The sequence below is a fragment of the Tachypleus tridentatus genome, chromosome 6, assembly GCF_004210375.1.
Source record: "Tachypleus tridentatus isolate NWPU-2018 chromosome 6, ASM421037v1, whole genome shotgun sequence".
Taxonomy (NCBI): Eukaryota; Metazoa; Arthropoda; class Merostomata; order Xiphosura; family Limulidae; genus Tachypleus; species Tachypleus tridentatus.
This window is the reverse complement of record NC_134830.1, coordinates 136,851,361-136,878,920: the sequence shown is the minus strand read 5'-3', so window position 1 is coordinate 136,878,920 and position 27,560 is coordinate 136,851,361. Positions and strand designations below refer to the sequence as shown.

At 35.2% G+C, this 27,560-nt stretch overlaps 1 protein-coding gene across 1 annotated transcript in view; it reads right to left on the bottom strand.

The window, feature by feature from the left end:
* LOC143253780 (G protein-coupled receptor kinase 1-like) overlaps window positions 1–27,560 on the bottom strand; it is a 93,126-nt gene that overhangs the window by 20,535 nt on the left and 45,031 nt on the right. Inside the window, exons 4-7 of the mRNA XM_076508137.1 lie at window positions 3,436–3,537; window positions 2,433–2,507; window positions 1,235–1,296; window positions 462–513 (exon numbers count right to left, since the gene is read on the bottom strand). Of these exons, the coding sequence (XP_076364252.1) occupies window positions 462–513; window positions 1,235–1,296; window positions 2,433–2,507; window positions 3,436–3,537 (291 nt within the window). The remainder of the gene's footprint in view (window positions 1–461; window positions 514–1,234; window positions 1,297–2,432; window positions 2,508–3,435; window positions 3,538–27,560) is intronic.

Sequence of the window (27,560 nt, the reverse complement as noted above, 5' to 3'; positions counted from 1 at the left end):
AGCAGAACCTCATCCTATGGACTTCCACACAACTGGACTACTAAAACTACTAAGAAACCATTATCCTTGTACTCTGCATGGATTACCGAAGGTCTGCAGAGAGACTGGTGTCCTTTGGACATAAATTTATACCAGAAGCTTTTGCAATGGAAGTTACATTGCAGATTTACTGTCAAGATGCACAATCATCAGACAGAGCATGACTGAATGTGGTGACAAGGACTGTAATGTCATGTGATTGCAAAATCATTTTGATATAACACACTCAACATCTACTGCAGCTCAATTAACCTTAACTTCTGACAAACTGTGCCACACAAAATGGATTGTTCTGAAACAAAGACACACAGTAAATTTACACATGTAACAGAAATCCTCTGAAAGTAGTTTCACATGTAAATAATCATCCATGTTAAAAGTGGAGCAGTTATACAGCTTGGTATCTCAAATAAAAATCTCACCTGAATATTTAGTTGCAAATTCTTCCACTGACAAAACCTGGTGTATTTTTCACTGAAATAAAAATAATCATTTTATCTCTTAAACAGCTCCAGAAATATATTTAAACAGCAACTTATTAAAACATACATATTTCTATTTTGCTGCAATGATTTTTCTTTACTTATATGATCAATCACTTTCATTAGGCATAAAAACCATCTCTGCTTCATCAGTTTAAGAAACTTTACATCACTGTAACATAAATATTTTTTTTTCAACCAGTAAAACTTCATGCTCCAGGTTACACAGTTATTGTGAAAAACTGTTCTATATAAGTAAAACCTGAAACATACAAGAAACCACCTATGACAAATAATTACAGGTTATAAACTAGCATGGAATTCAGTTAAGATTTGTTATAAGACAGTGATAATAGGTTTATTGTATTTTTTAAACACTACATTTTTTGTTTTATCCCTTAGAATTTTCTAAAAGCATAAGTTTAACATTTCAAACACATCATGATGCATTTTGCTAAATACCAGATGTCATCAGACTAGCTCGAAAACAACAAACTGGAATGCTATTAATATAAAACTACAGTAAACCTGATATTATTGTTTTATGTAATTAGTTACAATCATGTTTCACTGGCAAAAGATGTTATAGCTATTAGTTATCTCTTTCTTGAAAACTATATAAATTCTTAAAACATTCCATAATACAAGTGCCCCTTTATAAGGCTCAAACCTATATCCTTCAACAATTCTAAGTAATCTTTTCTTCTCCATACCTTTCAATAAACATTTGAAAGAGATCGCCTCGAAGGTGATTAAAAACCTCTGCTATATATGGCTACATAAAAAAAACAACATAGGTACATTAGTTTAATGCTCATATGAATCAACATAACAACTTGGTGAAGCAGGTACAGCTTTATCTGTCTCTCCTCACAAAACAAAAATTTCAGAACAAAAGTAAAATTAATCTCACTATAACGTATGTATGTACATATCTGTTTATGTTACTAAAAAGTAATAAATATGCTGTGGAATAAGCTACTTAATGGCACCATAAACAAAATTCCTTTAGAGAATTTCACACTTTAGGGATTCAAGGTGCAGAAAATTAGAAAAATAACTGTTTTATGTAACAACCATTTCTTTACACTAGAATACAACTTTAAATAAAAGTTCTCTCCTAACAACAAACACACAATTTTCACTAGGACTGTATGTGAGGGTTTGATTATTTTTTCATCGATGTAATTTTTAAATGCAATACTCAATAAACAGTACCACTTTTAAGATATAAAAACATTACAGTTTATATATTAGTAAAGTTTATAAAACTTATGAGCTTGGTATATTAAACAATTTTGATGCAGTGAGTTGAATATGACTAAAGAGCACAATTCTAACAATATTTCCGTTCAGTAGTTCACAAATTATTATTATTTTTTTTTTAGAAAATGTTCACTTTTTTCAAAAATTTTTAATGAACTACAAATACTACTATTAGTAAATACTAGCTACTCATAGGGTGGCGTTTCTGCGAGTGTAAACAATATGTTGTTTATTTACAATAAATAACACTCAGTATCTACAGCGATAAAACAAGCTTTGAAAAAATATTAAAAAAGAAAATGTAATTTTGTTTAGTTTAGTTGTAGCAAAAACTAAGAGAGGGCGCCACTTTTCAATTAGTAAAATTCCTATATATATTTTATGAAGTGTCGTTTAGTACGTAATTTTGTCTCCATATGTACGACTTTATTTTTAACTTTATATCTATACAACATGGTCAGTCTTTATTGCTTCACTGATACTTCATAACTTACTGTCAGAATATATCAGTCTTTGAAAAACAAAAGCGTTAGACGTTTCCCAAGAATCCTGAATGACACACATATTCCTAATTGAGTATCCAACTTTCAGATACTATTAAAGTACTATTAATACATACAGATTGGTCAAAAACAAATCAATCACCTGAAACAGGTTAACTGGCACCTCTTTCCTCATTAAGTACTTCTGCACGTGGTCAACAACATCTTTGGAATAATTCTGTTTGGGCAAAAAACATCCATCCTTTAATATATCAATTTATTCAAATTATAGGCAATGCTTAAATAGAGAAAAATTTAAATGGTTTTAAAGCTGGTAGCATCATATGCAGAAACAAAGAGAAAATATTACCATTCAGCAATATGAAGACAAACGTCAGAGGTTCTGCAAATCTACCATTTAATAAATGTAAGCTTTTAAAGTTTTTACAAAAACACTACCAGTAAATGTGCATTATACTAATATAAGAGCCAACAAAGGTCCAGTACACAAACAAAAACTTCAATAACACTTGAGTAATGCACTCAAACACATTATTAAAGGTAACATTTAACTTTTAGTCATCAAATAATTGTGAACCAGCAGAAAGCTATTTGAGAAGCTAGTGTTTATGATTGCTGGCTTATCTATCTAGCCCAGGAATGTCCAATAATTTTTGCTGAGGGGCCACTCCACGAATTGTGTTAAGTGATTACTGGCCACACATATTCACATTTATTAGATTACCTCATTGTTGATTGTATAAAGACCATTATTTTCTTTCCACAGTTGTTGAGGAATATGACAGGTAGGACAGAAATGTCAAAATATTATAGAGAGAAATATGAAGGAAAGTGAAAAGCTGTCTTCAGATTTACCCTAAATCAGTATTGCCTAAAAGTTCACACCACATCTAAACACTAAATTCATGGCAACTATCTATGAGTATAAGATTTAATAAAACTTTCCAAGTTTACCACCAAAATGTACTTCATAAAATACTTGCTAGAATTTCATATTTAAAGTAAGATATATTGCTGTGCAAAGTTCAACATGTTTCAGACTTGTTCTGTTTTTCATCTCCACATTTAATATGATTCAAGACTTATTTTACCAATAAGAAAAACAAATAGGTTAATTCCAAGAAAGTTGGGAAAACAATCTTTACATGAGTATGAGAAAGTAGTTCCTTCATGATGAAATTGTCATATATTTCTTTTGCAGCTTGTCTCCTCTCTTCAACAGTTTCTAGTTTTTCATATTTCTTAATCTGTAATAAAAGAAACTTAGTCATGGTTTTACTACTACCGACATTAGAACACTTAGTCATGGTTTTACTGCTACCAACATTAGAACACTTAGTCATGGTTTTACTGCTACCGACATTAGAATGCTTGGTCATGGTTTTACTGCTACTGACATTTTACAAATTGGAAGGTTTGTCAAATATAAGCAGTAATATTTCACAATTAACCTTGAAGTAATAAGTTGTAAAAACTTTTTTTTTCTTCAGAATTTGCAGTTAATACTGGATGAACTTGAGACACTTTGGCAATAAAGTTTGAAATAAAAAACTTTTAATCTCCAGATAATATCAAAAAACTTTATATGTTAGCCAACATTTCATCATTAAAACTTTGTCAAATCTTGTACTAGTGAGCCCTAAAGAAATGAAAATAGTAAAGCATCAGCTGAATTATTTCTATTACTATCTAGACAGTAAATACCATTTTTTGTCTAACTTTATTGCTACAACTGTAAAAACAAGTGGTTGGTTGTGCACACATGTGACAGCATAGGCTTACATCCAATTTAACAAAGATTTTTATCCTTTTTCAATGTTCATCAGATGATTTGATAAGCTTTGCAGAAAGCAAAACATTCTATAAATCCTGTTCTAAAAATGTATTATAAACTACAAAAAATACATTTACAAAATGTTCATTTGTGGTTATACATTTTTAATGCTGTTGTCTAATTTCAAAACTAAAATAAAAACCTAGTAACTGTAAAAATTAACAGATTTTTCATCATAATTTAAAATAAATATTACTTTTATCTTAAAATTACTGGCCTTCAAAAATCCAAGTCTTCATGAATAGATTATTTTGTTGAACACTGTTTAAAACATATATGGTTTAACAGTTTCATTTTGAGAATGTTAATTATACTTACAAGTAGTAAGGTTTATAAATGCAAGAAAACCAAAGAACTTGAATTTTTTAGCTGAAATGTATCTCTCATGACAGAAATATTTTTTGATTACAAATAATTTTGAATTAATCAGTTTCATATTGAAAATTCACCAAAACAAATTAAACTAACAATCAAAACCAGTTAAAAATAAATTATTGTTTAGTAACCATTTCAACAACTGTTCTTCAAAGCCTTAAATGTTATACTAAAGCTTCATTAGTATACTGTCTCGAACTGTAGCTAGTTTTTATCACTACATTCAAAATATGAGAGATTCAAGTTCTGATGTCGGGTCACTTACTGATTTGAGTGAAATGAAAATACAGGTACTGAAATCACATTGACATCAGGCATGGCTTCCATACACCTGAACGTTTACACACTATTGAAAAAACTCTAAACAAATAAAATTACTTGATTAAAAATGCCATCTTCATTAAACCTTTGCTACGTAAAGCTAATAAAACAATGGTGCGTGCTAACAGTACCAAAAAGTAAAGTAACATCAATAGGCTTAATATTCTAGTAAAAATCATACATTTTTCCTCACATTATTGTTAACTATTACATTAAAGAATCTAAACTGCAAGTGTGAATAAATAATATTTAACACCATTTTCTTTCACCACATGTTACTAACTAGGACATCTCTCATCCAGTTTCACAACATCATGTTAATACAATATTTATACTTGTTGGTTTTATTTCTCAGCAATACATGAAAAACAGGTTGGATAAAAACATATCAGTTATTCAGCTTAAAGTTTTACTGTCTCATTCTATATGTCTCAAAACATATTTAACAGACATTCTATTTATATCAGTTGTAATTCAGTAACTGTCTGAAGTGGGTTTGAAGCTGAATTATTTGTTTGTTAAAATTCATGCAAAGTTACTATGTCTTCTCTAGTCATCCCTAATTTTGAAATGATACACTAGAGGGAAGGCAGTTAGTCAACACTATCTACCACCAATACTTGGACTAATTTTTAACAAATGAATAGTGGGACTGACCATAATATTATAATGCTCCCACAACTGAAATCCCTTGCTCCAAAGTAACTAGTTGAGCTCTCCAACCACCAGGTCATGCCACAATCAGTGCCATATTAAGGCACTGGTGGGCCCTGAGCAAAATATAAATCACTGAGAAATTATTGTTCATAAGACTTCAGAGGTAAAAACAAAATATTAGTATGGAGTTATCTTTTAAGAAGGCTGGCATTCAGTTTTTTACAACCTTAGTATTAATTACCTCAACAGAGGTCACAGCTGTTTGAATTTTGTTGTTGAGCATCATAATTTTCCTACTCTAGGCAGCATCTTTATGAACATTGGACAAATAGCTTTTTTGTTACTTTTGTCCATAACTAGACCTAACTAGATATGAATAACCTAGTATAATGGAAGAAGAGAAACAAAAGTCAGACAACTGATGGACTAGAAATTTCATTCCATTAACAAGACCAGTGAATATTACAGAACTCCATTATTGTTCTTTACAATTGTTATGTTACAAAAACACATGGGTTCAAGAAGTCTTGTCAGATATGACAGATATAACCCAATGATTTCAATAGGTGGACCCTTCTTCTTCAAGGGCAAACTAAAGAAGGCCCACCTTTTGAAAGCACACGGGTTTTAGAGGTTTCTATCTTGTTTCATATAAAACACTCTTAGAATCTTAAGTAAAATCATTATTAGCATCTCTTCTGGGGGGGGGGGGTGTCATATGATGTAAACTTCTATAATATTTGTTACAAGATTTATATCAGTTGCAATATAAATATACATTATCATGCGTACATATCAGTAAAATACTAAATGTAAACTACATTTGAATAGAATTTAATTCAACACACACATTACACAACTATGAAAGTTTGATGCTACCCAGGTAAAGAAATATAACCAGATTTATACTATCTCTGAAAAAACTGAAGGAGAGTCGTGTTTACAATGAAAACAAACAAACAAACATGAAAAAAACTTTACTTCTGAGATTACTTCGCACTTTATAAACAAGTGACAAAGTTCCGTTAAACTAGCACCATTAGTCACAACCCTGTACGACTTAACTTTGTCAGAATTTGTCGACTTTATTTATTTAACACACTTGTAACAACCAAAGGTTTCATTAGTTTGCGATCAACGGTACAGGCTCCCAATTCCACACACAAACTGTTAAACACACAAATAAAAATAAACACGTGCGCGTGGTTAGGTTGAAATAACAGACTGTCGGTTAACAGTTTGATATCAAACATCTTGTTTCAATGGTGGTAAGTAGTAATTAAGTACATCACAACCACACGACAATGGCGAACTGCACTCAAGTAGGGTTTTCTTTACACTAACAAAAATATTCTATGTTCAAAACAAACGTCCACTTACAGAACACTTACCTTTAAGGGCAGAATGTACTTGCAGAGGATGTTTACATCTGAAACTCGAAACGTGCTGTCGTAAACCTTACATTGAGATAACACCCCTCTGTACTCTCGCCATTAGAAAAAAGTTAAAATATTCAATTCTTAGTGAACATTAACGAAACGGGTTATTGTCCCGTTGCGTTTTTATTACCTTACATGCGAATCGAAATGCATAGATTAAGGTCTAGTAATTTTATTGGGGATAGATAGTATCTACATGTAATTGACGAAAGACGTATATTGCTACTTCCCTTATTCTAAAAACATGATATTGTAATCCAAACATTTCCCAATATTTACTTCGTATAACATCGATACGTTTTTTTCGCGTCAAAATCAATAACACAGTATTACAACATTAAACAACGACAACAATCAACGCAACCTAATTAATAAGTACTTAACACAAACACTGTACAAAAAGTTTCTTCCTTTTGTATCACATTTAATTTGCGCCGAATTATTTACTATAACTCTTAGAAGTAGAAATGCCTCCAAAGTAAGACCATGATATAAAAAAACACTTGTCTTATTCGTGTTCACACATTTCTAGTGAACTGTATAAGTTATTTTTAAACAAACAGAAGTTGTTTTGTTTAGTTGGTAAGATTAAAGAAAAAAAAAGACAAGTTATCACAAGGTCGATTTTTCCTTCTCGCCAAAATACACATTCTTAGTGAAGATAAAACGTAAGGTTTAGTTTAACTGTTGAACTTGTTAAACATTAAGGAAGAACTACTTCATAACACTAATGCTTCTTAATAATCTTGTATTAGCGTTAAGTGAAAGGAAATAAACAGAATAAGCAAGCGGATTCTATAAAAAAAAATCTGAAAGTATGAGTTAGTGTTGTTTAAAATGACTTAAGATATGAAATGGTCATTCAGTTTGTGTTGTCAGAAAGTTACATCTGTGATCTTAAAACTTCCATCACGCTGTTTTTTTGTGTGTGTATTTTTAAGAGAGAGGGTGACTGTAGTGTATCGGCTTGAAATTTTAATGGGTTTGTTCTATTTTATTTAAAGTACAAAGTTATACAAAGGGCGATATTTCCTGCGCTCACTGCTGAATCATCGGGTTGTTCTAAATCCATTCATAAAGTGCAATGCGTTTTAGGTAGATACACATTTAAACAGCTAACGTGCACCTGTAATTTTATGTTAATACTTAAAAGAGTATTGGAATTATAGGAGGCGAAAAATATATTGGTGTACACGTAACGCAACGTGTTCGCCCGCACACACGAGCATTAGTTATTTCCGTTCAAATATACACATATGGAAACTTTGAAAATCATAATATACAGTGCAATAGGCAACGTAATAAAACAAGATGGTAAAGTGACGTCAAAGATCCAAAACTGTTATACAGAGAGAAAGAAAGAAAATTGGGGCAGAACCTGGCCTTATTTAGACTGGATAACAAGCTCGTCGAGTTAACAAGTTTCTGGGCATGCTAACGAAGTCTTTATCCAGTTAGTGTTAAGACGATGCGTTTAGAATAGGCGAGGTAGTCACTAATCGTCACTAGATGCATCAACGCGTTGCGTGTAATTGTACATATGTCAGTTAAAGTGTCCAATTCGTAAAACTAAGTAAAAACAACAAAACAAACAGTATTTCATGAATTGATGACCTGGCATAACATTAGTTTTCACTGTTTGTATACCACGTAAATATTGGCATCGGACCTTCGACATGGATGGAGTATTCGACCGTTAGAAGTGTTAAATATAACCTTGGTTGTAAAAAGAATAGGAAATCATGTTACTTTTTGTTTAACATAATGAACATTAAACGTACAATAAAATACATAAAAGTACCGTTACTGAAAAGAGAAATACTGATTTTAACAATACTATCAATATATTAGATGGGGGACTGACCCCTCTCACGACTTTCCTCGTGTGGTCCCCTATCATTTTGTTAATTTTCGTGCTGATTGATCACGAAATGTGAAAATGTATGAGACAGATACACACACACACGTATTGACGTTTAGTTATACAGAATACGGGGGTGAAGCCTCCCCCCAACCATTTAATAACCTTTTTCATGTCATTCTGTATCACTGTGTCAGGTTTGTTGCAAATTGATGAAGAAATGTGGACACGTATAAGGAACGGAAATACGACCGTGTATTTTTTATTTTAACACACTTTGGGTAATAGAGTGGACAGTTTATTTGATAAACTACATTAACTACATTTACTTACTGTTGTTATCGTTTTCCCGTCACATTTTAATTTCGTTGATGGCCGTTTTAATTCATACTTCATGTTACGACAAGTAACCGAATCACTGGTCACAGAGTTCCAAACGTCCAGGAACGGCTTTTCTATGGAGTTTAAAGGGTTTGTATGTTTGTTTGTTGAATTTTGCATAAAACTACACGAGCGCTATTCGTCCCTAATTATGAAGTTATATACTACAGGGAAGGTAGCTAATTAACATCACCCATCGTCAGCTCTTGACTTACTCTTTTTACAAACGAATAGTGGGACTGCTCATATCATTATAACACCTTGGTGACTAATAAGCATATAAAATGACGGAATTCGAACTTACGACCCACAAGAATAAATTTTGGGGGGGTCTCTCCCTAGTAAACTGTGAGGTCTCTATTTTATACCAATCATAAAATTTTTGCTTATAGCCTGAAAAACACAACAAACAAATATGCCTATCATCCAAATCTGTAGCTTTGTAAACACAGATCATACTAGAATGTACTATTCGGCATCACGGAAAATTCGTACATATTTGGAAACAAGCACCTCTACGACGGAAACTGGGATCATCCGTACTATTTTATACTAATAGGCAAGCGCTCGCTTGCACACGTATAAAAACTAGAAAATATGTTTAATAATTATACAAAATTTGCACACACAATTACCGCTGTGCTACTGGGGGAAATGTGTAAGCGCTCCCTAGTCTATAAATAATTTTGCTTCTCAGACTTTGTCAAAAGTTTTCATCGCATAGGACGATCTGTTTATTACAAATAATTTTGATATGTACCACATTTTTACCACAGGGTTACGTACAGTTTCACGCTCACCATATCATCAAACCAAAAGGAAACTTGAACAGCGACATCAAAGCAGGTTGGAGCCAATACAATTAAGGTAATCCCGTAATATCAGAGAACGGTGACGTCAAACGTCAAATAACTGACGTAATGAATAAGGTAACACCCAAATCTGAAAGTCTGTTTGTTGAATGCCATGTATAAGAGCTATCTCCGTTAGCTGTCCCTAACTTAGAAGTGTTGTACCAGAGGGAAGATAGCCAGTCATCATCACCTACAGCAAACTTTGGGACTACTCTTTACCTACGAAAAGTGGGATTCACCTTTGCATTACAACACCTCCATGGCTGAAAAGGTGAGTATGCTCAGTGACAGGACTCGAATCCACGACTCGCAGATCGTTACTTGAGTGCTCTAGCCTTCCTTGATCCAAACAAAATGGTAACTTAACCAACAGATTAGAGACGATACGAATAAACTAAACCTCGTCTAAGATATTAATGAAGACTGAATTGAGAACACTAAAATATTGTTGTCTGTTGTGGTTACTGTCGAGGGTATAATATATTAAATGGACAAATCTCAAAGCATGAGCGGACTCTATTTTTTTCAAACAGATTATTTCCTGAATACAAACACTTGAATTTACATCTATTAGATCCTCGACTTGCAGTGGTATCAAAGTCTGTTATTTAAGGAGCATTAACCTGTGTATCCTAATTAAAAATAACCTAGTCACATTTCAAGCAGGTCTTGCGTATTTGTTGATAAGAGCAAAGCTACACAATGGACCGTCTAAACCATATGTGAGAAGTTCCCAGAAGTCTTGAACTTGACAACCAACATTTCAGCAACAGATATTTTAAGTTCCTTGCACGTGTAAAAATTGGTACGACACTCCCTTAGGGTTTATATGCACAAATTGGTGAAACACACTCTTGGAATTTACAAAGCATGCTATGGGATTTCCAGCCATTTTATTTCACGTGCTGCTCATCCTTAATATTCCCATCAAAAGCAGCGATAAACTTATCACTACAACTACTGATAAACCACCAATCAGTATCATCTGACGTCAGAGTTTTATGACGTCATAAAACTTAGATTTATCAAAGCTGCACCTTTATTAAATTCAACATTACTGATGAACTTTGATAATATAACGTTGTGGGACAACATGGAACCTGTTGGTCCATCTCGCCTGTTCTACTCTCTAAACTTAATTTAGAGTTGACAGCCCTTATCGTTCATTTATTTATCAAACTTTCTCTTAAATTCACTTAAAATTATTGCTTCCACAACATCCAAAGCCAACCCATTTCATAGACCAACCATCCCGTTGGAAAAATAAAACTGTCTTACCTGAAGATGACTCTAACCCTGACAAAATTTACATCTGTGCCCTCTAATCCTACTGTTAAGTATGAAAAAATATGATGTATCGACACTATCAGTTCCCTTTACAATCTTAAACACTTCAATCAGATCCCCCCTAATTCTCCGTTTTTCAACTAAAAACAGTTGGAGAGATTTCAATCTGTCCTCGTAGAACAACTCTTCCATCCAACAATTCAATGTCTTTCCTAAGGAACCCAAAACTGAACACAATATTCCAAATGTGGCCTAACGAATGACATGTATAATGAAATCACTTCTAAAACTAATTCACTTGAAACTTACATCGTAGCACGACCTTTCTGTCTTCAATAATATATATGTGTGTGTATTTTCTTATTACAAAGCCACATTGGGCTATCTGCTGAGTCCATCGAGGGGAATCGAACCCCTGATTGTAGCGCTGCAAATACGTAGAGTTACCGCTGTACTAGCGGGGGGCTCAATAATATGTCTGTGTACATCAAGCTATATAAAATGTGTCTAATTAAATCAAAACAAAATGACCTTCCCAAAAAAGGTCCTAAGGCCGCTTTGGGAGAGTTACTCTTTTAACCATTCGTACCACAATACAGCAGTGTGTTGTATGTCAGTCAGTCAGTAGACAATAAAATTGTCACATAGGGAACGCTTACCGTCGCAATTTGTATTGTCATGACGTCATTAGAATGTGCGCAAGCCATAAATCACGAAAAGAATGATACACTCTGTAGGTTACAACACAATGTGAAATAAAAGCTTCCAAAACAAGAAATAAATATATTTATATTTCTTCCTAGTCAACATTCGATTATCAGAGCTTCTCAAAAGAATAAACTAAAGATTGAACTTCACGCTAGTTGACGTACCCATTCAACGTACAGGAAAAACAAAACAGAGAGAGTCTCCCTACGAGATAACAACGACTTCCCCATATCATCCTCAGGGACTCTCTGCTATTATTCATCAGATTTGGTAACAATCAGTCTAGCTATTTGCCTGTTATATGCGGATAGACTTTTTGCTATTTAATATTTTGAAGATTACCACACCAAGTAATGTTACACGTTAATTGTGTCTTATTCACAACACACTTATGGTTATATCATATAACCTCGTAATTCTCCTTTAATGCTCAGCGAACGGTTGTTATAACCCGGTACAAATGGTTCAAATCCACTTATCCCGTTTCCTATTATAAGCGTGTAGCGTAAGCATTCCATCAGAAAAAAAACAACAAACAAACAAACCTATATCCTACGTTTATAGCTATTACCAGACATTGGATACTGATCGTGAATGATTGCTTAAACATAACCAAATTTTTTTATCAAGGATTTGGAAGCTTGTCTGACACACATACACTATGAGAATCTCACACTCATTTTCTTAAGAGTTCATCCAATGTAACCACAATATTCTTAGACTTTTTATTGTCCCCCAGTGACACAATATGTCTACCCGTGGTTGGCAGAGCACAGATAGTCCCCTTTATACTTAACAAGAACAACCGAGACTTATTTCTAGATCGCAGTACATAAGTGTGCGCGTGTCTATTAAAACACACTACAAACAATTCCACCACTTTTTCGTATTACTACCAAAGTGTGAGTGTCCATACCAATCTCACTATTTCATGTTTCTATAGAAACACCACAGCGGTCTGAATTAACTGATGTTCATGTGTAGCGCTGTAAGCTTGAAAACTGTTACTTTACTAGAACACACTGCTTTGTATGCAAAGTTTCATAGTGATATCCAAGTCATCTAGCGATGGTTAGGTTTTTCGTTATATTGTTCATGATAACGATCCAAGAATCGGCTGAAAATTTGGTCTTTTTTCCTTCTTTTTATATAAAGTCAATTAAGACAGGAAGTTAAACAGTTATGTTCACGTTTAGGGTCTTTTTTTTTTTTTTTTTTAAACCCTCCTGTTTTGTGACATTTCCTTGTAGGTGGGGTGTCCCCAAATTTAATCACTCTCTGTATCTCAAAAACCATCACAATTTGTGTGTGGTTCTTACCGTGATGAAATTAGAGAGTTAATAGGAAGCGTTCGAGTTTTGGGTTTCTTAAAATCCATTATAACTAGTGTGTGTGTGTGGTCCCGATTTCTTATTCACTAAAGAGATGGTACATACTTACAGCTATGGTGTAGCAGGTTCGTTACCAATGTTTCTGCACATTATACACTACATTACTATTATTATGTATGTTTTCTTACGGGCGTAATACATGAACTTGAAACTTTTAGATAAAAGTGTAAGTTAATTCTTAAACATCAATATCTGATGTGCACATTTAACTGACGTATACTGGTGTCTGTGACGACATAAAAATGTACTTAAACTCAACTACCACCAGGAGCTCGGCGGCAACCCTCAATTCTTCCAACGTTAAAAGACGGGTTTCGATACCCGTGGTGAGCACAGTACAGACAACCGATCACTTAATGTAAGGACTCTCGAACAAATTTTGAGTATCAGTTGGCACAGAAAATGTTATATATATTACACATTGCAGGGATAGGCCAATCACTAAATGCTATTCCGAGTACTTACATTATTGTGATGTTTATTACTGAAATCACTTCTCATCCATAATATGTTTAGTTTCTGCAGTCATATTCGGGCGATTCTTTTTCTTTTTTAATTTGTCTAACCCTGTGAAACTAGTAGCTCATCCATGTGGGGTAAAGAGTGAAACACAAAATATAATTCACACAAACAGCGACAGATAAGTATTTCAAATTAGGCAACGAATAAAAGACTACAGTTATCCGAATGCAGCAAGTAAAAAACAAAACAAAAATATTTTTAAAAAATTACTAATACACACAAGAATAACAACACATTATTTTTCATCAATGCTATATAAGGTGTAATTAAAGCCCCTTTCGCATAATCTTTAACCTAGGAGAAACCTGGCAGTGTTTTCTGCAATTTTCTTATTTTTAACCATAAAATATCTATATATGTTTTCATGTTTAGTTCACATTTTTTAACCTATATACAAACACACGTTTAAAATGACGCAATGTTAAATAAAACATATCGACACGATGTCCAAATTCATTTATCACAAATATTTATTTATTTACACGCTAGTGTTTCACCTTTCTTCAACTTTGGAGTCCTATCGCAACACGTTTGTTGGTGCGCATACCACGTGGCGTTGTTTTGAAGTACCAATCACAGTGAGACAACTACTCTTAGTTTATACTCCAATTACAATGTAATTTCTTTATTACAATATTTATTTTAAACCTGGGGTACCCAATTTAAATAGGGTGATTAATTATTACTTCTGTCAGTTTTGTGTTTGAAAAGTATGGCGTAATTCTCTTCCCCTCCAATAGGGTAGTCAACTTATAATGTCTAATTTAATGTTTTATAAGTAGCGTCTCAAGACAGCTGGTATAGTTATTAAAACCTTTATTAAAATAAAGTAGAGAACAACGTTTCAACCTTCTTAGGTCACCTTCAGGTTAACAAATAAAGTAGCGTCTGTCGTCTTTAAATACTTTCGAGCTCACCCCACATCCAAGCTTTCACTCTCATTCCTCCAGAAAACCATTGTTACCTCTGTTACCCCAGTTTGCATGGTGTTTTCCTGATTAAATTTTGGAAGAGCTAAGCGGTGCACTGTTTCGTTAAATGGTGTGACCTGGAATACAGATTGTTATCAGGGGAACGTTTTGGTGTCTTAAGTTTTTACCCATCTTCTCCGGGCAAATTATGCCTCAAATTTTGCAATGAGGTTTAGTAATTTTGTTATCGAAAAAAAAAAGGCTGACGCCACAAAATGCGTCATCAAAACTTAAAAAAAAATTTGAAAGCTACAATTACAATATTTTGATTGTTACTTGTCAACTAAACAAATACATCCTATGTTTTAAATTTTGTTCTGAATGAACTGGATCATCCAGTTCATGCCTTCTGCATCCTGTTGCCAATATTCACTGTGTTTAACTCGGTTCTCTTATTTTTTTCCAGTGAGCATATCTTCTCTACATCTTTTTTGGTTTTACTGACCCATAATTCGACCAATTTCAGTCTCTGTATTACTGTTTTGTTTGCAATTGATACCAGCATAACTGTTGGTATGGTAGGCGAGATGACCTTACCTGATTATATTTTATCTTGTAGTAATGCTGTTCAAAGTGAGCCAAAAGTGCAAGGTGTTGGAATGTTGTACTCTGTGCCCTCTGTAATTTGGTATTTACTGGCTTTACCAATGATGCCCAGAAGTGGATCCCACGCACTATTCTGGTCATAACTGTTGCTATCATTAGACAAAGTTTACAGTGCTGCATATACTAGCTGCAGTATATTTATAAAGGGTAAAGACTCATTACCGATTTCTTTCTAAAGTAATTAATATGTGCACACTATCAATCTGTACTCTTTTTCAATCAGAGTCTGTGACATCTTGTAGCCAATACTGAACAGGTTCTATCTGGTTTGATGAATATTTTGTTACGTTAGATCTTTTTTAATGGCTTCTTGCAGACCTTCCCCTGCTTCATTAATATATGTTAGACACTTTTAAACATCACCATGTGTACATGGAGTTGTTCCGGGACATTACACTGCACTGACCAGATTAGCTATTATACATTAAAGATGAAAGGACTCTATGGGGATCCTTGTGGAAATTCACAGCTGACTGCAAAAGTTTCATACCTCCATTTAACAAATTTCAACTTACAATACTGGGTGTACAACACATCCAATATCCACTATATGAGAACACGAGTCTTCTCGATCATTTCATTGTAGAATTGCCAGTTACACTTGATTATAGTGATCTTTAGGGCCAAACAGCTCAACAGCAGTGCTTGTGATGTCTGAATATGCTGCTAGATTAATTTCATGACTACTCATTTGAAGTAGTGAATCTTTTTGGTTATGGTAGGCAGAAAATATCTTTCCTCTTGGTCTTTGCTGTTATATTTTCAGGAGCTTTACCACTACGCTTGTCTTTGCCATTTGTCCAGATCCCTCTGGTGTACAGTGGTCTTTAAAGGGTTTGAGCAACACTACTATCGACCAGTCTGAGGCCCTTTTCTAACTGACCCTCCACCATCGACAAATTTATTGTTTCAGTCAGTTCTTCTTTCTCTTCCATGAATAATTTTGATTTTGGACAATCTTACACAACCTGGACTTGATAAAGAATTCCTATGTTACTTAACCCTTAAACTGCACTTGACATTACATGACGCAAGCACTATGCGTGAAACATTTTGAATGGTCAGCCGCAAAAATTCGCTAATATTTGCACATAAGGCAGTGAGCAAATCTACATAAGCCGCAAACGCAAAATAAGGATTAAAGTATGCTCTCCAATTTTTCTTATGTTACTGTGATTTCCAACCGTAGGTTAACTTCCTGTTAACTTTTGTCATTTATTTTCTGTCGTAATTGTCTTACAAAGGGGCGCCCATTTCCTTGTAGGTGAATACTACGCCTCTGCAAGAAGGCGTTACCTTTTCTTATCATCAGTTCTTGGGCATTCATCATTTAGTCTTCTGATCTCTTGTAGCCCGATGGTAATACATTCACTTGATACTCCTTAGATTTTGTTTTCAGTTTTCACAGTTGGTTCAGTGTATTGAGTTCTGTTGGATCACGCTGCCTACAAAAATTGTCCCACCTCGCTTTGCCTTTTGTTTTTTTTAATACCAGAATTATGAGCTAGTTTTACTGAATTCGATTCTCTTCTGTTTCATCTCACAATCTCCTTTATTACACCTGTTGGCCACTGCGTACTTTAGTACTAGTCTTGCCTCACTTCTGTTGCGTTCCATTTGGATTTACTGTGTGTGTTTTCTTAAAGCAAAGCCACATCGGACTGTCTGCCGAGTCCACGGGTTTATTGTGACGACGACGTTTACTTCTATGAATCATTTGTTCTTTTCTCAACAATCGTGCATTGAAATCCTGTTGTTCTTATAGATTTCTGAGGCCATTGAAACCCACAGAATGTAACATGTATACAATAGAGTGAGGTATACTAGTCAGAGTCGCCATCTATTCCCCACTCTGCTATTTTTGTTATGGGGAGGGGCATTATTACTGGTTAAAATTCAGTTTGTTTATAGTACCTTCTCCAATGATTTTCAATTCCCATTTCTATCAGTGTACACAGACAAAGCTCCAGGTATTAATATGGCCTGTAATGATAACTCTCGTGCCCATACCATGAGAAAATCAGCAAACTAGTCCATAATGATACTGGGAATATACAAGATGTCTAGAGTGTATTTCTTAGCAGCAATACTTGAGCTAACTCCTGTTCTCACTCTTTATAGGAAAGATTGGTTTCGTTTGTTTTGAATTTCGCGCAAAGCTACACGAGGGCTACCTGCACTAGCAGTCCCTAATTTTGCAGTGTAAGATTAGAGGGAAGGCAACTAGTCATCACCACCCACTTCCAACTCTTTGGCTGCTCTTTTACCAACGAATAGTTCAATTGACCGTCACATTATAATGCTACCACGGTTGAAAGGGCGAGCATGTTTTGTGTAACCGTGGTTCGAACCTGTGACCCTCGGATTACGAGTCGGGCCTTCTAGGAAAGAACTCTAGGCGACAGTTCAATGTTGAATTTATGATAAACGCCATAATTAACTAATAACGTATTATAGTTAACATCTGAAAAAAGAAACTAACCTAAACCTATTTGCGGAGCCATTCACATGCATCAGATATCATCATGTTTTCTCTCTTACACAAAGAGTTTTTTTGATGCCAGTACTAGTTTACGACTTGTTTGAAGTTAAACACAAAGTTACACAAGGAGTCATTGTGCTCTGCCCATTACGGGTATTGAAATCTGGTTTCTAGTATTGTAAGTCCGCAGACATATCACTGTGCCACTAGGGGGCTGGAGTGATGCTGTTCTTCGTACTAGTAAACGAAGCACTAGTTTACGACTTGTTTGAAGTTAAACACAAAGTTACACAAGGAGCCATTGTGCTCTGCCCATTACGGGTATTGAAATCTGGTTTCTAGTATTATAAGTCCGCAGACATATCGCTGTGCCACTAGGGGGCTGGAGTGATGCTGTTCTTCGTACTAGTAAACGAAGCACTAGTTTACGACTTGTTTGAAGTTAAACACAAAGTTACACAAGGAGCCATTGTGCTCTGCCCATTACGGGTATTGAAATCTGGTTTCTAGTATTATAAGTCCGCAGACATATCGCTGTGCCACTAGGGGGCTGGAGTGATGCTGTTCTTCGTACTAGTAAACGAAGCACTAGTTTACGACTTGTTTGAAGTTAAACACAAAGTTACACAAGGAGCCATTGTGCTCTGCCCATTACGGGTATTGAAATCTGGTTTCTAGTATTGTAAGTCCGCAGACATATCGCTGTGCCACTAGGGGGCTGGAGTGATGCTGTTAGATTCATAGTGTTTATTGAACAAGTAGAACGTCATTTGATAGTTTAATTCTTGCACTCAGTCACCTAGTGAGCTCTTGATAACATTTCCAATAATAAAAGAATTTAAAACTCAAATTTGAACGTCTTAAACTTCTACTTATTTTATATAACTTAAGTTATATATTTCCTTCTACTATTAACAAGCAATATCTTAAACCCATTTTTGTTATTATTTTAACGTCAATGCTGCTCTATGTAGCCCTACAGCAGTATAGTCATTGTTTATGTATATATATGTTAGATTTATTTTCTCTTTCAAAGATAAAACTGAAAAGAGAATCAGTGACAATACGGCAAGTTGAAACAATTCAAAAACCACCTCTTAAGTACGACACACACACACAACCACCACCACCATTGTGATAGGCCTGATTAATTTCATTTCTTTGGCTCGCTAACCCACGCTATGCTGATGAGACTGGAAGAGGCAAAACTGAGTTCTACATCAGAAAGGTACAGTCAATCAAATAAAGCATTAGGTTTCTATACCACATATTTTATTTTCAATTTGATAAGAAAGAAATGTTACATGTAAATAAAATCATTAAAAGTGTAATGTCGAATGATAAATTTGTTGCAATGTCCAAATATTACCTACACACCTAAATTAATTTAGATTACTGTGTGATGAATTTAAGAGCTCAAAAACACCATAAGTATAATTATTATTGTACGAAGTATTTTTTGCCAAATGTTACTGATTACACAGCAAATGATTAACCTTTTAGCAGTTTTTATTGTATTAATATTGTAAATAAGTAAAATTAATCTAATATGTACACACACATACACACACACTGATTGTTGAGAATAGGAAACGAGTAACATACCACTAAAACATCCGAAACACACTGTATACAGGACAGTCTTGTATAAAGCTTACTTGTAAAAAATCATTTTTAGTCGAGTGCTCGTCTAACAGAAATAATCACGTGCTACTAGCACGTTTCATCGGAAGAGTTTTTCAAGAGGACGTATTAATCTTAGTTCCATACCAAAACAAGCACGTGTCTGAAATATTTTTGAGTTATCAGATGGAAAAGTTCTAGGCTTAATAAAAGCACGTGTGCTTACACCGTGATATTTCCTTCCTTTCACATACATACACACCTAGTACTTTTAATAACCTTTCAAATCTGAGAAAGTACAGAGTAAACTACTCTGATCGTTAAGACAAACTCTTTAATGACATATCCTACAATACAAACTTTTGTCGGAATGAAAGCTTGAAGTTATCTCTGCTATCGAGACTGATCCAAAAAAAGTTACCGTACAAAGGTATTCATAAAGATTAAGTCTAAGATCCCCATATTGAATACCATATACTTTTAGAGCTATTTCTTATAACCGAAATTTCCATTCTGTATATCATATACTTTCACAGCTGTTTTAGTGAGAATGCTTCGCAATGATGAATTATCTGTTTTTGATGTGAGCTAAGTACTACCGTGTTTCTCCGATAATAAGACCTACCCATAAAATAAGACCTAGTTAAGAGTGGCAGGAAGAGGAAAGAAATAAAAAAAAATAATTTATTAATCAGTTTAATAGTTAGTTAATTAGTTTAAGTATTAATCAGTTAGTTTAATAGTTTAATAATAGTTTATTTTAAATGGTTAGTTTAATAGTTTTACTTTGTAACTTCATTTTTTTAATATATCAAAATAAGACATCCCCCGAAAATAAGCCCTAGTGTCATATTTTGGAGTGAAAATTAATATAAGCCCTGTCTTATTTTCGGAGAAACACGGTACTTACTGAATGATGTCTATATATTTATGGCGACTTGTGAAGTGGTGAAAACTTGCACACTCACTTCATCAAGTTGATTATCATACGAGTGACATATGCAGCTTAAAGAACAAGAGGTAAAGAGTAATTTGATAATACTTTAACCGAATGTGTACGAGTTCGTTCAATTTGACCGATCTCATTTTGGAGAAGAGATACAGGTTATAATTTCAAATTTAATGCTTGTATCTATACGAAATGTTGGAAAGCTTCCTGCTAGATATACACGGATGCTTAAGATAATGGAGCGTTGTTATGACTTAGATGGTTTAAGCATAGCGTCAATATTAAACTTAGCTATTTTTTAAAACGATAGTTTATTGCAGGTATGTTTATGTAACTGTGTTTATTATTGTGACATGTTACTAGAGCCTTCTACATTTTTTTCATTGTTTTGATTGAGTATTATAGAATCATATCTCCTTATGTATAAAACGTTTTTGGCTTTTGTCGAACTATACACACACGTCCAAAACATAGTTCGTGTTAGATAAATCTAGACTCCGTGATTGTGAGTTTAGCCATAAAAAGCGTATGAAAACGATTTTTAAAGTGAAGTTTTCAAAGACTGTACTGTAATGACAGAGTAGAGAAACATAACTTGTCTTGCTAATTGTATTCTAAAGTAGTTGAGACAGCTTGTGTGAACTTTGACGAATAGAATTATTTAAAATTCTGAATACAACTGTTGTAAAGAACATCTGTACATAAACTTGACAGTTTAATATTTGAAAACAAGTAGACTGTATCTTTGTTTATTGTTGAAGTTTATCGCGAACAAGTCACAGACACCTACTGTAAAGAATCTAGTACACAATAACTTCAAACTGTTAGTAAACTGTACACACAAAATGTATTACAAAGGCATTTGACTCAAGGAATATCGAATATCTGTGAAATAATAACGTCAAACTGATACTTTACAGGTAGGTAGGTATTTCATATTTACTGGCACAAATCTACTAGGCTAACTGTGCCAAATAAGATGTAGTACACTATAATAGTATATGGAAATGAATGTAAAAATACGTAAAATATGTAAAATTAAGACCTGCTAGGAAGACTGAAGCATTACGTTCAAACTTGCTGTCAGTCACCTGAATTGGCCTTTCCAGTCCTGGGTTCAGGTCAAAATAAAATTAAAATGTGTAAAAGAAATCATGCTAAAACAATGTATAGTACAATAAAAACCTTAAATTAAGTTTAAAAAAACCAATGGCTCTTAAAAATGTAAAAACATGAGTAAGGCGGCCAGTATTACCTATGACACTGGCTAATGTCAAGGGCAAATCTACCTTAAAAATGTTTAAAATGGCGTTGTCGTTCTTGGTTGTAACGACGGCACGATAATAAATCATGTACGATTGTGACATGAGTGCCACACAGACCACACATTGGTGCATCAGTACCAGTTAAAATGAAGTGGCGAGTTAAAAAACTGTTACCAATGTGCAGCCTAGCCAAAACAAGTTCCTCCCTTCAATCTTTACAGAAACAAGATGACCAAAGAGTTAAAGAAGGCTTGATTTGAAAAAGCTTATTATTTCGTTGCTCACTCCAGGTCGACTGCCAACTGGTGTATAGTCAGGTTTTGATAACTGGACCATAGTCCATGTATGGAACAGGGATGGTGGGTGATAAAGCCAGAGCAGATGGACTTTGCCACTCTCTCAGCTAGTTCATTCCCACGAATACCAACGTGACCTGGTATCCAAAAAACTGAACAGAGATAAATGATAGAGAGAGATGGGCCAGTTTGTTTTGAATATTGATAAGAATAGGATGGTAACTAACATGGAATGATGCCAGGGCCAATAGACAGCTCAATGAATCAGTACAGATCGTGCAATTCGTACATTGCATAGTATCAATATGATTCAGGGCAAGAGAAATAGTATACAAATCGGCAGTGAGCACAGAAACTGTAGAGGGGATTCTGTGTGCTACAACCGAACTGTAACAAACCATGGCAGAATTTCCAGAATCACCTGATTTTGAACCATCTGAAAATATGGGAATGAATGAATTGTTTGAAAGATGTTCAGCAAATAAAGAGTGATATTTCCAATCGGGAGTACCGACCTTCCTCAAATGACTTAAAGATAGGTCACAGTTTGGGATAGTAACTTACCATGGTGAAAGAGGCCAAACTGTTGATACTGCTATGCTATTCAAAGATGTATTCAATTTTTCTGATTGTGCCTAAATACGAAGGCTAAAAGGAACAATGGCAGATTTTCTATTATAGAAAAGTATGGCCCACTAAGGATGGAAAACACAACCCCATGTAGGATACTGTAGTAAAGAGCAAAGATTGGAAAGATACATAAGAGACAGTTGCAAACACCGAATATACAGAGGGGTTTCATGGGATTCCATATACAAACTTTGGACTGGAGAAGTACGAAAAATCCCAGTGCAAAGCCAAAGCCACTGATGGTGGATAGGATCCAGCATTTTCAGTGCTGAGGTTCTGGCAGAACCATACACTATAGACCAATAGTCTAGTTTAAATCGGATAATGGCGCGATAAATTTTAAGCATGGAGTATCGATCTGCTCCCCAAGAGGTGGAAAAAGAGCACGGAGAATGTTCAGTGCTCTTATATATTTGACAAGAAGTTGCTTGATATAGGAAATAAAGTTCAATTTACAGTCAAATACAAGACCTAAGAACTTTGCCTCAGGGACGACAGGAAGTACATCATCATCAATACGAAGTTATGGATCTGGATAATTACCCGTGGCAAAAATGTGCACAAACAGTGTAGTTGTTGTTTTTGAATTAAGCACAAAGATACACAATGGGCTATCTGCGCTCTAACCAAGAAAGGTATTAAAACCCGGATTTTAGCGTTGTAAGTCTGCACACATACTGCTGAGCCACTGGGGGGCCAAACAGTTTAGAGAAAAAACTTGAAAACTATTTGCTGTGGTCCACTTAAGTATATGATTGATTGCAGTTTGTGACTGCCGCTCAATAAACCTCATGTTTGATGACTGACATGAGATGTGAAAGTCATCATCGAAAAGACCATTTGCAGCTGTAGGGGGTAGTTGTTCACTGATGGCATTAATCTTTATAATGAAAAGTGTGACACTCAGAACACAGCCCTGAGGGACTCCAAGTTCCTGTGGGAAAAAACGGGAAAGCGTTGAGCCCACACGGACCTGAAATCGGCAGTTCATTAAAAAATGCTTAATAAAAAGTGGCAAATTGCCACACAATCCGTATGAGTGAAGGTCTCACAAGATGCCATATCTCCATGTTGTATCATAAGCTTTCTCTAAATAATAATAGTAAAAAAAAACAAGATATTGTCACTTCAAAAAGGTTTCTCTGACTGATGTTTCAAGATGAATTAAGTGGTCTATCGTGGAGTGTTGTCTTCGGAACCCACACTGAGTGGGTGAGAGAAGGTTCTTTGATTCAAGGAACCAAACAAGACAAGCATTGATCATCCTCTCTAAAGTCTTACTGAGACAACTCGTCAAAGCAGTGGAATGGTAATTCGAAGGAATCTTTGGATCCTTCCCAGGTTTAAGAATATGGAGTACAATAGCTTGGCGCCAAGCATCAGGAACGACATTCTCCTTCCATATCTGGTTAAAGACAGCCCAGATAATACTAAGAGGCAAGAGAAAGGATGCATTGCATCTCATAATATACATCATCAGGTCCAACTATTGTATTGCCAGACCGATAAAGCACTTGTTTGAGTTCCACCAGTGCAAGAGGACAATTGTAGTCATAGGGATGATCAGTCAAAAAAAAAAAAAAGAGGTATATGGTCACCTCATGTTTTAATAGCTAAGAAGGAAGGGGATGAATTTGAAGAGCTAGATACATGAGAGAAACATTCACCAAGAGTATTCGCAATGCTCTGAGCATCAGCAGCTTCATGACCATTGAATATTAAGATAGAAAGTGGGCAGAAATAAACCATCCACTCACCTTCCAGCTCTTGTTCCATATGACTTTTGAACTGGTGGTTGAAGAAATGCCGAAGGTAAATTTATTCCAAGATTTCTGCTTGGTTTTGACGTCTAACTGTGCACGGGCTTGCTGAAATGTAATGCGGTATATAAACATGATATATCTACAAAATTTATCCAAAGCACATTTCTCAGGTTTTCTTGTTATACAACAAGCAGAATTTCGAAAGGGCGGGGATGCCGCTGGAAAGATGTCGAGGTTTAGGGGATGCACTGAGCAGCTGCTTGGACAATACAGTTAATTGCTGCTGCTACACAATCATCTATCGATGAGTTACATGAGATGGTAGGATCAAGTTCCGAGATAGTGGAAGTTGGACCAGGCCAACTGGCCCTCATTCACTGCTGAGGCACACAGGTCATGTGGCACTGACCATGGCCAATCTCTCTTAATATGATAGGAAAATGATCACTACCCCGTGAATTGATATCAACCTCCCAAGAAAAGCATGTGAAAAGCAAAGGGGAGCAGACAGAAAGACCTATAGCAGTAAATGACTGACTGGTGCATGAAAATATGTGTAAGAGCCAGTATTGGAAATGAACAGGTTGTGATTCAGGGCATATGCTCTATATCACGACCCCTCACATCAATACTAGAACCACCCCAGAGAGGATTATGCCCATTAAGATCTCTCAAAATTAAAAAGGGGGTTGACAGTTGCTCAATGAGGACATCAAGATCTGAGGGATGATGATAGCTTTCTCCATGGGTACGGTACAGAGAGCAAACAGTGATGGTACAACCCAAGGAGATACAGCCTCCAAGAGCGTTTTCAATGACAAGACCCGGGTTGGCACATGTTGATCAACCAGCAGTGCTACTCTCCCTAGTCCTACTCATGACCTGTCACTTCGGTATAAGAAGTATTGTCGAACTGTGACTGTATTAGTAGGTTTTAAAATGTTTACTGTAAAGAAAGACATTTGGGATGATAAAAATAAATCAATAAATCAGATCCTTAATCGTAGTTTTCTTACCGATTTGGGTGAGCCAGCAAGACATTCAAAACCCTTTTGAATAAAAAATGGAGACATCTGCCCTAAGGGTTTTTCAGTTAAAGAATGTATAATTAAAAATCGCGGGACAGATTCATCATGTGAGTCTGACTGTAGAGTCATCAATGTGCGGTCGTTTGCCAGTAGTCGGATTTTTCTCTAAGCTGTCATGCTTGATTATTTTTTTATTTGAGGGTATCCATAATAAAAGAAGAATACTTCGGTGACCACTGACCCCACCCCACCATGGAGCCCTACGAGGGGACGCACTACAGTGCCATATAAGGTCACTGCAGCGACGCCAGGGTTTCGTGAGCACTATATTTAAACATCAGTGTCAGATAATGTCCACTACACCCGTTGAGAACATCCTACGCTGGCCCAAATGAACTAGCAACTAGTCTTGCGGGGGGCACCCCAAGACCGCCCGTCTACAGGAATTCAAGACCGAAGTGGTGTGTTGGAGGAGTTGGACCCCTCACACACCAGGATTTTCTCCTCCCCTTCACGGGTCACCATGCACGGCAAACACGCAGGTGGATGGTAAACTGAAAATAGAGAACCTTCTCTGGGAGGTCCCCTCACCACGTACAGGAATCCACATCAAGGGAACATACTTTATAGATCTTCCGAAATAGGTATCTATAGTGTTTTTCAGAATCCCTGAATACATAGTTTTACCAGGGACTGTTGTTAAATTAGTAGTATGCGATAAAATGAGTGGTTGATATCTACGATATCAAATAAATAAGACAATTTGAATGACACTTTGACCACATCCATTTATACAGGATTAATGATTCCACACAGTGGTGATAAAATTCTGTTACTTAAACGTATCAAAATTTTCCCCTGTTTTACCAGTTTATCATACACACTTAAGTTGTCTGTCAATATAAAGAAATATCCAAATACATATAAACCTTTCATGATAACGTTTATTTTTGTTCCAACCTGGGTTAAAGTATTCACTGAATTATAACATGTTTTCCTTTACCTTCACTCACGGGTTCTTAGAATTTTCTTTGTGTCACTAGTCGATCTGAACAATACAGAAATATAATAATTGAAGCATTCTTTAAATAAAGAAAAAGCTTTAAAATTTAAAATGTTGGTTTAATTACACGAAGGCTCTCTGCAGTAGCCCGCCCTAATTCTGAACACAAAATAAAAAATAGTAATGTTTCCCAATCGCTGATTCACAAGACAGAAGGAAAAAAGTAGTTTTGAAATACAGATATTAAGATATATATTTTTTAAAATGTAAATAAAAGTACGTTAAAGAGAAAATTAATATTTTATAAAGCAGCCCGTTAAAATTTGGGGATTAGAAGTGGTCCTCCATCGAAGGGGGTGAGCACTAGACAAGAGGGAAAACAGGTAGCACCCATCGTCAACTCGTGTGGCTACGCTAACCGAATTGCGGAATTTAACTTTCTCTTAACACACCCACGTGCTTAAAGTGCAAAGCGTCGTTTCTCAGGTTGCAGGATGCGAACTTGATACTTTAAGGAACAGATGGCCTGTTATAAACACTCGGCTACGCCCAGTCCCGACATAAGAAGAAAACGGCCTGCCTCTGGGAATAATTCCTCAATGTATTAATAACAAGGCGCACGAGACGGAAGAGAGAAACTGCAGCCATTCTGAAGTAATATAGAATCGTGTGTACAAACAAAGTACTTACTAAGTTTAAATAATTCAACAAAGATGTTGAACTTAAAACACGAGTATTCATGTATGTAAATGTTTGTTGTAAATTTTTGCAGAAATCTATACGTGAGATATCATCGCAGAGCCGACGATAATTTTGAACTAGTAGTTGGAGGTAACACCAGTCAACCATCAGCGGTTCTTGTTAACCCAATGGCGGAGTTTGATCATCGATCTTATAATACACCTACAACCCAACGTGCCTTACATTTTGCAGGAGCGAGGGGCGAAACATGAATCCTTGGATACATTGTTTATAACCATTGTACTTCACAAGTGGTTATATTCACAAATCAAGACAGAACAAG